This window comes from Phascolarctos cinereus, unplaced genomic scaffold (genome assembly GCF_003287225.1).
Source record: "Phascolarctos cinereus isolate Bilbo 61053 unplaced genomic scaffold, phaCin_HiC Scaffold_4;HRSCAF=312, whole genome shotgun sequence".
In the NCBI taxonomy this organism is placed as follows: Eukaryota; Metazoa; Chordata; class Mammalia; order Diprotodontia; family Phascolarctidae; genus Phascolarctos; species Phascolarctos cinereus.
Window position 1 is genome coordinate 182,927,088 of NW_027555847.1, and position 15,802 is coordinate 182,942,889.

General features: G+C 38.7%; 1 protein-coding gene across 1 annotated transcript in view; it reads right to left on the reverse strand.

The window, feature by feature from the left end:
• Positions 1-15,802, reverse strand: part of TRPM3 (transient receptor potential cation channel subfamily M member 3) — a 373,306-nt gene that overhangs the window by 90,412 nt on the left and 267,092 nt on the right. Inside the window, 3 exon segments of the mRNA XM_078152814.1 lie at positions 334-585; positions 4,730-4,858; positions 13,286-13,426. Coding sequence (XP_078008940.1) covers positions 334-585; positions 4,730-4,858; positions 13,286-13,426 — 522 coding nt within the window.

Sequence of the window (15,802 nt, forward strand, 5' to 3'; positions counted from 1 at the left end):
GAAAAATCATAGCCAAGTCTATTTTATACTCTGCCAACTTACCTTAGCACTTCAAGGATCCATGATTTCATTGGGGTGGGTACTCCCTCCACTGATGCAGATGGCATCCTTTGTAGATGATGTCATAAGCTGTGGCCAAAAATAATCATCACCTGGTGGTCAGCCTTCTGGTGATGAACCTCTCTGCACTTAGCTAGATTGGTCCTTGGATGGGAGACATAAATGGCTGCCATTGGGCCTGTGCATTCCAACAGATCCAGCTAATCTTCATTCTTTTTCTGCTATCACTCCTCCCCTTAGAGTACCCAATAGAAAACAAGAACTCTTCCTTACCATTTTCCCAATCATCATAACGTAAGGGCCCAAGTATTTGTTCACGCCGAAAATGTCTAACAAGCGGATATACCAGTAAATGATGTTAACGCAGTATATGACCCTCCCATCGCTTCGGAATGGCTGATCTTGTAGACGAAGGATCATCCCAACAGAAAATAGGAGGATGGCTATGAGGTCTGTGACATTCCAGTACTCTTGAAGCCAAACTTTCACCTTTTGTAATAGCTTCCCAGGCTCTGACATCAAAATCTGAAGGAAGAGGAGAGGGGAGAGAGATTAGTTTCAATTTCTCCCTACTTTTGAAAGCCACTTGTAGTAAGCTTCCATGCATGTATTGAATAGACATACATCTATCTAAGCCCCATTAGAATTTACACTCATGGCAAGTAGTGATCATTTCATTCGTTGTCTTTGTATCACCAGTGCCTAGCATAATACCTGGAATATAGCAAGTATGAATAAATGCTTTCTGAGTTAGAATCCACAAAGTTCCATGACATGATAAAGGTAAAGTGCCTTACATACCTTAAAGTGCTATATATATTACTAGCTATTATTATTATGTTAGATGAGAATCTTGAGGTGGTTTAGTTACATGAAGCACCAGATTGATCTCATTAGGGTTTCTTCCTTTTATAAGAAGCAATTAGCCAGACTGCCATCCTTGTTATACCTCCACTAGGGACATCTGTGCTGTGAAAAGTGGGGGGCTGGCTTAGGTTCAACCTTACCTTGTTGTTATGCCCAATACTCTCAGTATTCCTAATACTCTCACGAGCAGAGCATGTAAAATTCACTCACTATTTCCTGCCTGGGCAACTCCATACAGAAGCATCAGTACAGGGAATGGGGAGGGAAGCATGTTAAATCAGAAAACCTTCACTCATAAACACATGAGTGAAACTATTGTGAGATTATAAATATTCCCATGTCTTTGGGATCTTGGTTTTGGGAACAAATGTATATATATGTGGGTACTGAGAACACCAAGACTTGTGACTCACAGTCCCATGGTAGATCTTTCATGTGGACTTAAGTGTCAGAAACTCAGAATATGTGGTGATGTTATACCACAGAAGTCCTAGATCTCAGAGGAAAGGGTCAGATCCTTGCTCTGAAAATTATTGGTAGGCACTGTTTCTTACTGATGCTGCATTTGAAGCAAAAACTCTTATGAAAATCACTTTAGGGTAGAGGAAAGACCCTTGGACTTGGCATCCGAAGATTAGAGTTTGAGCCTTGGTGCTGCCACTTATTTGCTTAGTAAGCTTGGACTTTAAACCTCTGTGAATTTTTTCCCCCATTTATAAAACAGGGGTACCCCTTTTTTCCCAACCTACTTCATCTTGTTGTTGTAAGGAAAACACTTTAGGAATTATTGAGCACTGCAGAAATTCGAGCTATCATTATATCTGCCCTTTTCATTTCCCACTTTTTCACATAAAAATTCAAGAATTGGGTTCCTTGAATCCTTTTGTGGATTAATTTCCAGTTTCACAGTATATACCCTATATGTGCTTTTTTTTTTTTTTTGCATGTTGTGTTCCCCTTTAGAACATGAGCTCCTTGAAGGCAGGGACTATAATTTTGTTTTTCTTTGTATTCCCAGTGCTTAGCATCACCTCTGGCACAGAGTATTTAAAAAATGCTTATTGGCCAATTGTTTCCTGTACAGCTTGTGGTGAAGCATATACACAGATCTTAAAATCCTTGGTATTCTGTCAGCTACATCCTTTCCAAGAGTAAACCCATGGGGTCTATCCTGCCTCCTTTTTCTTCCCTATTCTAGTAACTGGAACAATTCCATCTACATTGTATTGGAATCTGAGCTTAATTTTTTTCCTGTTGGGAGGAAGTAGAGTAAGCCATAGGTCTATCTAGCTTCCTTTTTCTCCCCCATTTGAGTAACTGGAACATTTCATCTACGTTGTATGGGAATCTTGCCTTAATTCCTTCCTATTGGGAGGAAGTAAGAATAAGCTGTAAGGTCTATTTTGCTTCCTTTTTCTCCCCCATTCTAGTAACTGGAGCAATATCATCTACATTGTACTGGACTGTTTCCTTAATTTCTCCCTATTGGAAGGAATTAAAGTTGGGTAATAAAATTGCAAGTGATCTGGCAACTGATTGATGTTCAAAGAACTTTTGACAAGAGTCATCATGTTTTGGTTCTCAGAGTATTATAAATTCCCAACTCTTTATGTGGCAAATATCTTATTTGTATAGTTTGTGGATAGGAAACCCACAAAACTGCTGTTGTGTGAGTGACCCACGGATAGAATCCTGGGTGGAAGTATTTGGTTGATGACAATCCCTATTTCTGAGATCCTCAAATTGCTGCAAGAATGTTCTTATTCAAAGGAGCTACACCACCCCTAGGGAAGTCAGTAGGAAATAAGAAATTTAGGAGAAAACTCCTATTCCCATTTTACAAATAGTGACTTGCCATGGCATCTGAGTGCCAGCTTGAGATGGATATTGACGGTTCTTGGCTGCTAGAAGACGGCATGTTTCATGGCATGGCAGATCAGGTACTGGATTTAGGACCAAAAAAACCTTAGGTTCATATCCCCCATCAAACACTTACTAGCTGTAGGTCCATGAGCAAGTCACTAAATCTTTGGGAACAAAATGGGGTAATAACACTTGTAGCCCCTACCTAACAAGGCTCAAAGGAAATAATGTAGATAAAGCATTCAATGAATGGCAATGATTGTTAATGCTATTATTAATAACAATAATATCATCTAAACAAAATATGGATTTTGTATCTTCCCTTTGGGAGAAGAAACTGAGAGCTTATGGCTCTCAGTTGAAAAGCAGGAATAGTACAAGAGCCCCTGGGCCAATTTTAGCAATAATGGTGGACCATGATGTAAGTGGTGATCACGGTGATAATGCTTTGGATTTATAGAGAACCTTTCTTCCAAAGAGCTCAATGAGCTTCTCCATCCATTAGACCATTTTCATCATATCCTTGTGACAGTGATACCTGAGAGGAGCTTTTAGAAGCTAAGTGGACCTGACATCCTTACAGAAAAGTCTGCTCACTCTGACTGTTACAGCCAGAAGAAGGGAAGGTGTGGCAGGTTCATGCCAAACTCTGCCCAAGCTCAGCTTCCCTTGTGTACTTTCTTCCTCTTTGGAATGTAAGAATTTTTTGAGATTGGCCTGTTGGCATCGGGAAGCAGCCTGCAGAGCCCTCTTGTGGTCTTGGATGTCTACAGCATTATTGGCTTCTGGCACCATTTGGAATTGAGACCTCTTGTGTTCCAGGGAAATTTGCTTAAAATGAATGATCTGGATGTTAAAACATTATAGCTTTAGAGATGGAGGGGACCTTAGTGGTCATCTAATACAACTCCCTCAGTTTACAGATGAGTAAATTGCATAGTAGATTATAGATATTTTATTGTATTTTTTAAGGGGGAGGGGAGTAAGGGGAAGAAGAATAAATGAAAAGTATTTATTAAGAATTTATTATGGTGCCAAACGTGCTAGGTGCTGGGGACACGGGTACAAAAATGACACTGTGCTTGTCCTTAAGGAGTTTACATTCTAACGATTGAGACGAAACATATAAGGGAGTGGTGGCCAGGGAAGGGAATTATGGTCTTCTGAGAAGTCGCAGAGTTGGTGAATGGAGCAGTAGGGCAGACAACTGAGATACCCTTTCCAGAAGCAATGGCAATGATGACGTGATTACAGGTCTCAAAGAAAGAGTCCAGGGAATGGGGAAGTACTCATTAAAAAGCTAGAAGGAAGAGGAAGACAGAGTAGACTTTAGAAAGTAGTTTCTTTAGAAAGCATAGGATCTTAGAGCTGGAAGGTACCCCAGAGGCTATCTGGTTCGTCTACCTTATTTTTATAGGTGAGGAAACTGAGGCTCAGCGATATTAAATGGCTTGCTCAAAGTCACATAGTGTCAAAGATGAGATTGGAAATGGGATGCTGAAATCCATTTGCATAACAACAACTACTAAGAAATGGCCAAAGAACCCCACTTTGAGGGCAGGCACAGAACGTAGACAACTGTATAAAAGGACAGGAAAAGATCTAATAGCCATGTAGAGTAAATGTTCTATCTAACAAGGAAAGACATAATCATTTGCAGAACTTCCTGGGGAAAGTGAACTGTGTTAGTTGAAAATAAACAGCAAAGACCCAGGGTATCAGGCGATGTCAATGCTATAAACATCTGAATGAGCAGAGTATCCATAGGGTTGTCAGTGAGAAAGAAATGTGAGCCCTGGTAGAAATTCCTAGGTCAGCATTAGGAAAAGTGGTTTCTTGTTAAATCTGAATCCCAAGTACCCCAGGATAGCCATAAATATAACTAAAAACCCCCCTCCCATTTCCTTTCTTCCAGGTTCTCTTATAGAGATGCGGTTACCTCTCTCATCTTCTCTATTCCCAACGTGAATATATAGGAAATGACTATCCACTCCTGGGTGGAAGGCCAGCGTTCCATCTTCACTAACACGATGTAGTTGAAGAGCATCAGGTACCCAATGTATGCCAGCTGTAAAGATATAAAAGACAATTTCTCTGTCCATTAACAAAGAGGAGCATTACCTCATTCTTGTGCAGGCTTCTGATATGGGGCAACCAGACCCCAGAAAGTGCATGGGTGAAAATGGAAGACATAGAATCAGAATCATTGAATCAATGCATTTCTAAGCTGCAAGAATGCCAGTGATCTTGACAGGATGAACTGAAAAACTGCTAAGTGATTAGTACAGTCAGTGAACAAACTATAAATAATCCCCTCATTTAAATTCTTATGATTTTATTGTGAAACAACATCATATTATGAAAAATTAATAAGAAAGTTTTCTTTAAAATTCTAAAATGTCTGCTGGATAGCTATCCCAAACCAGTCCTAAAAGCTGAAAGATAACAGACCCACTCTGAAATAGCTTGACCTCCTAATTGGTTGGTTTGTCCCCTGGGTTTTCTTGGGTGAGTTTACTCCTTTTCTACGTATCAGGCTACCTTCCATGTGATGACTAATATTTACTATTATTTCCTTGATGTAGCTTTTCCTTTTGGCCCCACCCTTGCCCCCAACATGGGGAGGCCCAGGCTCCTCCTCCTCCTTCCCTAGTCCTTAGGCAGTAGTTTTCCTCAAAAGGAGACAAAGCTGCCCCAGCATCTGATTGGCCCTGACTTCCCTGATGTAGCTTCCTGGTCATCAAACACATAAAAATCCTTGCCCTTTTGACTAGACACATTTCCATATGGAGACTTTGGGGCCATGTCCAGAGAATCTTAGCATATCCACTGTATCCCTGTTGTATTTCTTGCTCTTTTAGCGCAAAGTAAACCTCCTTTTGTTACATATTCAATGCCTTATTTCATCCCAACATCAAACCTGAATTAAGATCACAGAATTGGGATCCTTAGAGTGCTGCTGTTAGAGCTGCCTCTAACACTCCAATAATCACGTTGCACATGAGAACATTATTCTGGACTGCTGCCAGAAGGGATGTCTGTGGACCGATGTGTTTCTAGGCCTACAGTTTGATTCTGATGTGGCTCTAGCAAAGGAAGATAAATAATCTTCACTGAAACTGTTGAGGACTTTGAATGACTTGGTGATGCTCATGTTTATTATTTAAATATACCTTTATGATACTGTTCAGAAATTGCCTCTATATGTTTATTTTGGGGCCCCAATATACTTCACTATTTACCAATATGAATAATTAGATTATAGTTAACCTTGCCCCTAGCAGACTATTCAGAGGGAATGTATGGAATTTTCTCTTACACACACAATGGTAGGGTTTAAAGAAACTTTTGGTCTTTATGTGCCCAATGACTAGTACTGACCCTCACACATAGTAGGCACTTCGTTAAGTGCCTTGTTTCGGTCACTTTGTGTTTATTTTGTTAGGAAGCATCATAGTACAGTGGAAAGAGAAGTGAATTTGGGTGGGACCAGAGCGCCTTGAATCAAATCCTGTCTCTCTGTACTATGTTACCTTAGGTAAGTCACTTAAACCCTCTGGGCCTCAGTTTACTTGTTTATAAAATGAGGGAATTGGATTAGATGGGTTCCAAGGTTCCTTCTAGCTCTATGATCTATGATTATAGGATGATGGAGCCATTATCCCTTTTGGCCAGGGTCAAATGGAGTCTTTTGGGGGAAATGAAGGTGATTCAAAAACAATTTTTTTTTTTTTTAAGAATGTAAGCTCCATGAAATTGGGGACTGTTTCATTTTTGCCTTTGTATCACCAATGCCTAGCTCAGTGAATGGCATATCTGTGCTAAATAAATGCATATTAAATTAAATTATTGGATTAGATTGGAATAAATCCATAAGCCCTCATCATATCTGATGAGACATTTTCTTTATGCTTCTTAACCATTGATTTCTTTATGTTTGTTGTGCTAACCTCCATTATTTCCATGCTAATCTAGTCTTATTTCTAATTCTCTTGATTTATCATTTAACCATCCTACCTCAAAATGTCAGTGTAGATGTTATTTTCTAAACTATGATTTTCATTCTCTCAAACTTAAACCCACCTCTATTTATCCTTAGGTTCAAGTGATCTTCTTGGGAGTCTTTCTTTTCTCAAGACATTTATTTGACTTCCCTGGCTCATCATATACAGTAGTACAACCTCTCAGTCACTGCATTCCACAAGCCACGTCCTCTAGCCCTCTTCACTTCCCATTCCTTTGACATCTTCTCTATCCCTAATTTCACTTATTTCAGTTTTGGACTTGCTTTCGTTATCATAATCATAGATCTAGAAGAACTATCCAGTCCAGCTTCCTAATTTTGTAAATGGGGCAGCTGATATCCAGGTGGTTTAAGCTGACTTAGCCAGGGTCACATATGTAGTAAGTATTTGAGGCATAATTTGTACTCTACTTGACATTCCAGAGCCAGGATTCTTCCCAGTGTATACACTCTCAGCTATCTTTGTCTTGGAAAAATCCAGTCTTAGGAACAGTCAGCTTTGTGGGGGCTTCATGGAGGTTTACTCTGACTTTACGTGTTTTCACTGCTAATTCTCTCTCTCCTTCTTCCAGTATCTGTAGGTCTTATAAAAGTTGTGAGCAAAATCTGCAAGTAGTAAACAGCAGTATGACCATATGGCCCTCACCAAAGTCAGCAGGAGTCATGTAGAGGTTTTCTTTCATTTGTGTTTTTGGTTTTTTCTTTCTCCTGTCACATGTACAACTCTGAAACTATCAGATATGCAATGTCAAGGTAATCACAAAACTACCTAGAATTTGGGTCTCTTTGGGCCAGGGTTTTTGCCAGCTACTGGTCCCACTCTGGCTCTCTTTTCCACTAGTCAAAGGAAAGATATAAATTTTGTTTGTCAGTGAAAGGAAACCGTTTCTCATAGAAAATGGAAACACAGAATGTGTGGCCCTGTGTCCTGGTGTCACTTCCAGCTTTGAATCTGGACCCTTCCCAGCTAAATACAGGCAAATTGGCTCAGTTCAAGAGAAAGGCTCGTAGAGCAGCCAAATGGATTTGTGCCTCTTTTCCTCTTGGAACCGAAAAGGGATCTAACTGGCTCCTACATCCAACTTGGTAACAAGGAGCAGAGAGGTTATGGATTTTTTTTTTCTGGGCAGTTCTGTCCCTCCCTAACAGAAAAATAAGACACATAGTACTTTTTAAAGTCTTGAGAAAAGCAGTAGGCACATTTCTGAGAGATTCACAAAGAGGAGAACAGAGCAATAAAATAAGATAATCTTTATCTATCCCCTAATTTAGGTGCAGGTCACTTGGGTTGACTTAAAGGACCAAAATAATTTTTTGTCAACTCCAACCCACCCTCCCCCTGACACCTTAACACACATACAGTTTGTATCTCATTGCACCTCACTTGAATGAGACAAAGAAACATCTGGTCTCTACAATGTTTTGTAGACCATCTAGCCAGTCATATAGCAGGCACTCTAGGACTGCTTTCTCACCACTCCAGGGGCCATCTTAATATTGTATAGTAAATGCAAGAGGTTGAAGGTTTCAGTTTTGTCTGATTAGGCCATTTTTAGAGTACAGAAACCACTGTCCTGTTTTTGGTTCTTAGCTTGCTCTACTTATCAGTGACATGAAAGAGACATAGACTGTGCAACTTAAGGGGAAAAAAAATGATAGCTTTGGGGATGATGAGATAAGTGAATATGCTATCTGAAAAAATATATATCACGTTCTTGCTCCTGCTTCCAATTTCCCTTTTATGCTTCCAAATTTCCCTTATGTTTTAAATACTGTATAAACAGAGGAATCTAAAAATGACATGATACAACTGCATTGTTCTACAATGTATTTAATCCAGGAAAAGTGAGCAGAAATTGTTTTCTAAAGCATTTCAAGAACATACCTTTTATAAATTTATGCCAGATTGATTAAAGGGCCTCACTTGTTTTTGTTTATTGTGGCCATTTCTCCACCTTATTTTTTACATTAAGTTTTGAGAAATTTGAATTTTTTCAGTCTGTTGTTTCTTTGTCTTTATGGAACTTTCCATACTCTTCCTGGATTCTTCTTCTGTATTACTCCCTTCCATGAACTCTATGGTCAGACTACATTGGCTTACTTGCTCTTCTTCACATAAAGCATTTCTTCTATTTCCATTACTTTTCAATGGCTGTTCCCCATGCATGGAAGGCTTTCCCTCCTCACTTTCTGCATCTTAGTTTCCCTGCCTTTCCTCTCCCAGGCAAACACTACCTTCTGTAGGAGACCTTTATTAATCTCCCTAAGTACTAGTGTGTTCTGCTGTAAGAGTACCTTCCATCTACTCAGAGTATCTTGCATCCCTCTCTCTCCCCCTTTCTCCCTCTCCCCCCAATTTCTCTCTTTCTATTGATACTGTCTCTCCCATTAGAATGTTAGCTTCTTGAGGACAGGTAGTTTTTTCCTCCGTTTATATCTACAGGTTTTTAGCATGGCCCGACACATAATAAGTACTTAAATGTTTGTGGTTTAATTTATTGATTGCTATATTGCACAGCCATTCTTCATTTAGGTGAATTTTCTTTTATATATGCCTGTCATACAATAATTCCTAAAGAATTAAAGTTATCGGTTATCCAAAGCAAAATGGAGAGGAAAATGGTGGGTGGGTGAATAGACTGGAACATATTACCAACTAGGAATTGCAAAGAAGTGGTACAAGAATGTCATCAGACCATGTGCAAAAAATGAATTGTCAGGCATGGCCACTATGTGGATCCACTTCATTTAATTGTACCTCTCTGTTGAATGGGAGGGCTATATTGGGGGTTAGGGAGTTTTGGGGCAGTGACGACGCTGTTAGAAGAATATAAACAAAACATTGAATTGATATTATTAATTATTTTTAAAGAATGTCATCAGGGACATGTGGTATGTGAATGCAATGTAATATTATTGTGCTATAAGAAATGATGAGTGATTTCAGAAAAACCTAGAATGACTTACATGAACTGATACTGAGTGAAGTAAGCAGAAGCAGGAGAACATCGTATGCGGTAATAACAACATTGTGCAGTGATCATCAATGACTGATGTAGCTCTTCTCAGCAATACAGTGATCCAAGACAATTCCAAAAAAGTTATGGTGGAAAATACTATCCACCTCCAGAGAAAGAACTATGGAGTCTTAATGCAGATGGAAACATACTATTTTCACTTTTAATTTTTAATTTTAATTTTTTTGTTTTTCATGGCTTTTCCCTTTTGTTCTGTTTCTTCTTTCACAACATGACTAATGTGGAAATAGGTTTAACATTATTGTACATGTATAACCTATATCAGATTGCTTGCTATCTTGGGGAGGAAGGATGGGAGGGAGGGAGAAAAATTTGAAACTCAAACTCTTATAAGAAATGAATGTTGAAAACAATCTTTACATGTAATTGGGAAAAATACTATTTACCAAAAAGAAATTTTTTTTAATATCATCAGGGAGCTATGTCTAGAAAGGGAGATTTGCCAATCTTGTAGTGAGAGTAAGGGATAACCAAAGAACATGGAACACTTTCTTGTGGGGGTTAAAGGGAGAATGATGATGATGACAACAATAACAGTAGTAATGATAGCTAACGTCTACATAGTGTTTTAAGGTTTGAAAAGTGCTTTCATCCCAATAACTCTGAAAAATAGATAATTCAAGTATCACCATTCCCATTTCATAGATGAGAAATGAAGCCAGCAGCCCATGGTCACATAGCTAGTAAATGTCAGGGAAGGGAGATGAGCTGTGACTCATTAGTGTGATCCTGAGGAAGTAGCTGATGCTAGCAGCAGAACTTAAAATCTTAATTGGACCCATATGGTATTTTACCCAGCTTTAAAAAAATGTGGAGAACTAAGGGTGCCTAGAAGCAGGGACTCTAGAAATTGGTGGGAGGTAAGGAGAAAGGATGCCAGCTTTGAAGCAAAAACAAACTTGGACAAGAAGCTGGGAGAATTGGGTTGGAGGTATGGGCCATGTTGAAGCAACGTGGCAGTTGGCCACATGGCAGGGCTAGACCTAGAAACTAGTTAGATAGCTTCCAATGTAGCCCAGGAACCTGGAATAGCTCTCTCTGGCCAGATAAGTAATATCTTTCAGCTAGATTCTAATATTCTGAAAATTAATAATTCTGTATTCTGTAAATCTGCTTTAACTCATCTACTTTCCCTTAGCTACCAATATAATAACCTGAAAAAAAACCAGTCTTTTTTTCCTTGAGTGAATGAAAGAGAAGAAAGAGGCTGTCCAGTTGAGGTTGGGAGTATCTGAGTGTGTTGGTGGTGAGAGGAGGGAGAGTTGGTCAGACAGAACTGTGATCTTTAGAAAGCAGGTAAGGAAAAGTTAAAATATGAGAAGGAGAAGAGGCTGAGATGAAAAGAAAGGGAATATCCAATATGGGATTAGGATTCCTTGTGAGAGCCTATCTTCTCTCTGCCTGGAGTGAGGGGTAGATTCTTGACTCTTGACTTGGAGTCAGGAGACCTGGATTTAAGTTCTGGAATTAATACTTACAAGCTGTATGAGCAGGGTCATCATGTATGGAATGGGGTTAATGATACTGTCCAACTCAAAATAGCCAGTTTTCTTGAACAAAGTGCTTTCTAATTTTTTAAATAATACCTAAATATGAGCTATTCTTCTCATTCTTATTGTTAACATGGATTTAAGTAGCAATGGAAGGTATAAGCAGAAAATTAATTTTAAAAATGTCCTTTGTTCCTCCCATATCAAGAAGGTACACTCAGTTACAGTTGATTGCCTGGTGGATAGAAAATATTTTCTGGGCATGCATATCGTACAACCTTACTCATCATGATTCTGGGCTGACAATGAGCAATCTCGAGATAGATCAGCTTACAGAATGTCTAATATTTACAGAGCAAAGGAAATATTGTTTGATGATACTAGATTAGGGTTGATTCTCCATATGTACTACTCACATTTCAGTTTCTTGGGTAGAAGTTGTTGGTATTGCTTTTATCATTAGCATTAGGGGCTGTGGCCAAGAAATTACTAAATAGGTGCCAGGTAATCCCAAATAGATTTTTTTTGGACTTAGCCTTCATAACTTCAGAATTGTATTTGCATCAATGACCCACAAGCTTCTTGAATTCTTTCTCACACTGCTGCCAGACTAATCTTCCTCATGGATGTGATCATGATTAAAAATTTTCAATGGTTTCTGATGGGTTATACAGCAAATTTCCAATTTCTTGGCATTCAAGGCCTTCCACAATCTGGTGCCAGCCTATCTTTCTATTCTTTTCTTCTGTTACTGTCTCTGTTTACTTTGTGCTCTAGCCAAAGTGGATGGATGGCTCTATGGCTCTGTCTTTCTTTCCTATCTCTGCAATTTTTTCCTCTTTTCTCTTTACCTATTGAAATTCTATCCTTTCCATCCATCCCACCAAAACCAAACCAAACCCCAATGTTTTATTAAAAAGTTAACATTTCTTTCTATTTACTCTGTGCTCTAGCCAAAGTGGATGGATGGCCTTTCTTTCCTGTCTGCAATTTTCCCCTTCCTCTTTACCTGTTGAAATTCTATCCTTTCTATCCATCCTAAAAAAAACCAAACCAAACCAAACCCCAATGTTTTATTAAAAACTTAACATTGAACATCACTACAACCAAATTAACTTGCTTAGTAACCATTTATATTTAAATCCATTCATTTCATTGCATCAATCATTATCATAATTTTTCAGTTACCCCCTCTAGTCTTCATCAGGATTCTTTGTTCCTTCATCCTCCTTCCCTTTTTTCCGTTTACAATGTCACATTTAATGTTTACTCTATCCTTAAAAGTCCAGCCTCAAATCCCTGATCTGCAGGAAGGAAGGAAGCCTGATCTGTACAGACAGTAATGATGTCAGTACAAAAACAAAAGTGAAAACACCCCTTCTCAATGAGTTTAGATGGGAGGGAATGACAGCATGGAAAGAGAACTAAAGGTAAGAGCTTTATGAAATAAAAACCAAGTAATTTTGGGTTTTGGGGGAGAGGAAGAGAGTATTGATGACTAAGAAAATTGGGAAAGGCTTCATATTGGAGGTGGCACTTGAACCGAGCCTTGAAGGGGAGTTAAGGGTTCCTGGAGGCAGAGGTTGACAAGAGAGAGCATTCTATGGGAGGCAATGTGTTCTAGTTGAAAGAATATTGGATTTGGAATCATGGGAAACCTGGCTTCACATCCAAGCTCTGATACTTACTGGTTGAATTTCTTTAATAGTTCTCATTTTTAATAAGCCTGCAGAAATGTAGACCAAAGAAACTAGTCATAGGAATCTCTCTTAATAGCATTCAGCCCTTGGAAAGGAGTTAAAAAACTTCAGTCTTGGCTTTCATTCTTATATTCCTGGCCCTTGCATTATGATATAGAGTGAGGCATGTGTTCCTTTAAAGTGGCAGTGACTCCTTTTTGTGACTCTATCATAATTAGGAAAAATAATTAGAGAGATGCTTACGGTGTAGAACCAAAACTTCACAATAGGTGCATTGTAGAATTCGTATATTTTTCTTCCAAGGGGGATTAATCTGTGCCTGCTCTGAACTTCTTCTTCATCCTTCTTCCTTGATGACTCCCCGTTGCTTCGACCCAGCATTGCCTAAAATGAAAGTGATTCTGCTGTGGGTTTTTCATTATTCATTAAAGAGAACCCTTTTCCACCCTCCTCAACAGGTGCAAGTATTAGTTAGCCATAAGAAAAGGCACCATTCAAAGATGATGACATCATATGCCAGCCTGAGGGAATGCTGAAGTTACTGCTGTGGGGTTAGCTGAAACTTTCTCTATCATGTATGAGATCAAACATTGAACTTGGAGTTGCTCAAATCCAGCCTCAGATACTTACTGGCTGTGAGACCCTAAACAAGTCTGAACCCTTAACCTCTCTGAGTCTGTTTTTTCTTTCTGTAAAATGGGGATAAAAATACTTGCAGTATATGCCTCATAGGGCTGTTCTGAGGTTCAGATGAGATCATTTGTGTGATATGCTTTGCAAACTTTAAAACACTGTGTAAATATTAGTTGTTATTCTTAATAAAGGAAATAATTTAGTTAGTACCTCTCAGGAGAGAGAAATATATGTGTGTGTGTGTATTTGGGTACATATGTGTGTACATATGTATATGTATGTATATATATGTATACACACATCTAAGTCTAAGTATGTGTGTGTGTATGTATGTATGTATAAACAGAACCTGTCAGACAGCTTATACTCTGCTGGTACAGAACTCAGGGTCATGACTAGAGGTCATTGAGTCTAATCTGCCTCTCCCTTTCATTTTACAAATGTGGAAACTGAGGCTCAGATAAGGAAAGCAACTTGCTCCTGGCCATGGGGATAATAAGTGTCTAAGGTGGGACTTGAACCCATACCTATGGGTGAGTATTGCACAGGAGAAACAGACATAGATGGGTTACAATGCTGATGAGATCACAAAAGTATTGGAGTATTCAGAAGTAACAAGGTCTGAATGTGTGTTGAAAAGCCTTGATATTTATGGTGGTTGCAGGCAAAACATTTTAGAAATTTCATTAATTCTACCTTTAACAACTTATATTTCTGATCTTTTTTTTTTTTCTGGTGGAGAGGAAGAGAAGGAAATAAACATTTTAAGGAGGAGGATTTAAAAGACTCCAAATCTCATTTGATGAATAGGAAAAAAATATTCTTTGGTCCCATGAGGTAGATAATACAAAAATTATCATCTGCATTTTGAGGAAACAGATGCAAAAAGGTGAGAAGTACAAATGTGAATTTCCCAGCAGGGTGAACACGGATGCTCTAAAGAGTGAAGAACTTAAATCTACAGTGAGACAATTTACATATACAGAGAGGAAGCATGGTAGAGTCGAAAGGTCATTGTCCATGGGATTCAGAAGACGTAAGTTGGGTCCCAGGACTGTCACTTTATAAGTGGGAAAGTTTTTTCACCTTTTTGTATTTGTTCCCTCAAAATGCAGTTGATAATTTTTGTATTATCTACCTCATGGGGTTGTGGTCAGGAAAAAAAGCATAATTTTTTTTTCTCCCATATAATGAGATAATATAAATTATGACCTTTGTAATGTCCTATAGAAATGTGAGTTATTACATATGAACCTGGATTACTAAACTCATTTTGAAATTAAATTATATTATTGGGTGAACATAAAACGCCTTCCTATAAATCATTTGTATTAAATAATTCAATCTGGATATATTTTTATTTGTAAGCCTTCACTGGAGCCTTGCTCTGGTGACTCAGTGAGGAATGGATGCTTGATGGATTAGTGGAGTTGACTCTGGATTCTTAAAGGCCAGACTATTGGAGTATAGCCTCAGGCATGTCCTGCTGGTTTGGAAAGGCATCAAATACTTGCCTAGTAACTATTTTGCCCTTTAGGGGTTGACCTAGTTAGGCTCAGAAAGGCCCATTGCTCTGAGGTAGTTCATTATATGACAGTTTTTGTCCACAGTGGCCACAGTATTGGACTTAGAGTCAAGGAGATCTGAGTTCAAATCCTGCCTCAGATACTTACTAGCCCTTTGACCCAGGGCTATTATTCTTCTCAGCTTCAGCTTTCTCAGAAATGAAGATAACAACACCTAGCTCACAGAGTTGTTGTGAGACTTAAAACATATAGACTACTTCACAAACTCTAACGCTCTGTGTTGTTCAGTTATTTTTCAGTTGTGTCTAACTCTTCTTGACCCCATTTAGGGTTTCTTGGCAAAGATACTGGAGTGGTTTGCCATTTCCTTCTCCAGCTCATTTTACAGATGAGGAAACTGAGGCAAATGGGATTAAATGACTTGCCCAAGGCTCTGTGTAACTGCTAGTTATTATAATCTGCATCAGTGGAAGAAGATCTACACACTGATGAAGTCCCAGTTCCTTGATGTACTGAGGTAATTTTAGGAGAAAGGGGGAAAAAGTCCTTGACTAAGATAGAATACACTATTTTAGTCAAAAACCTAAATATAAATAAATCC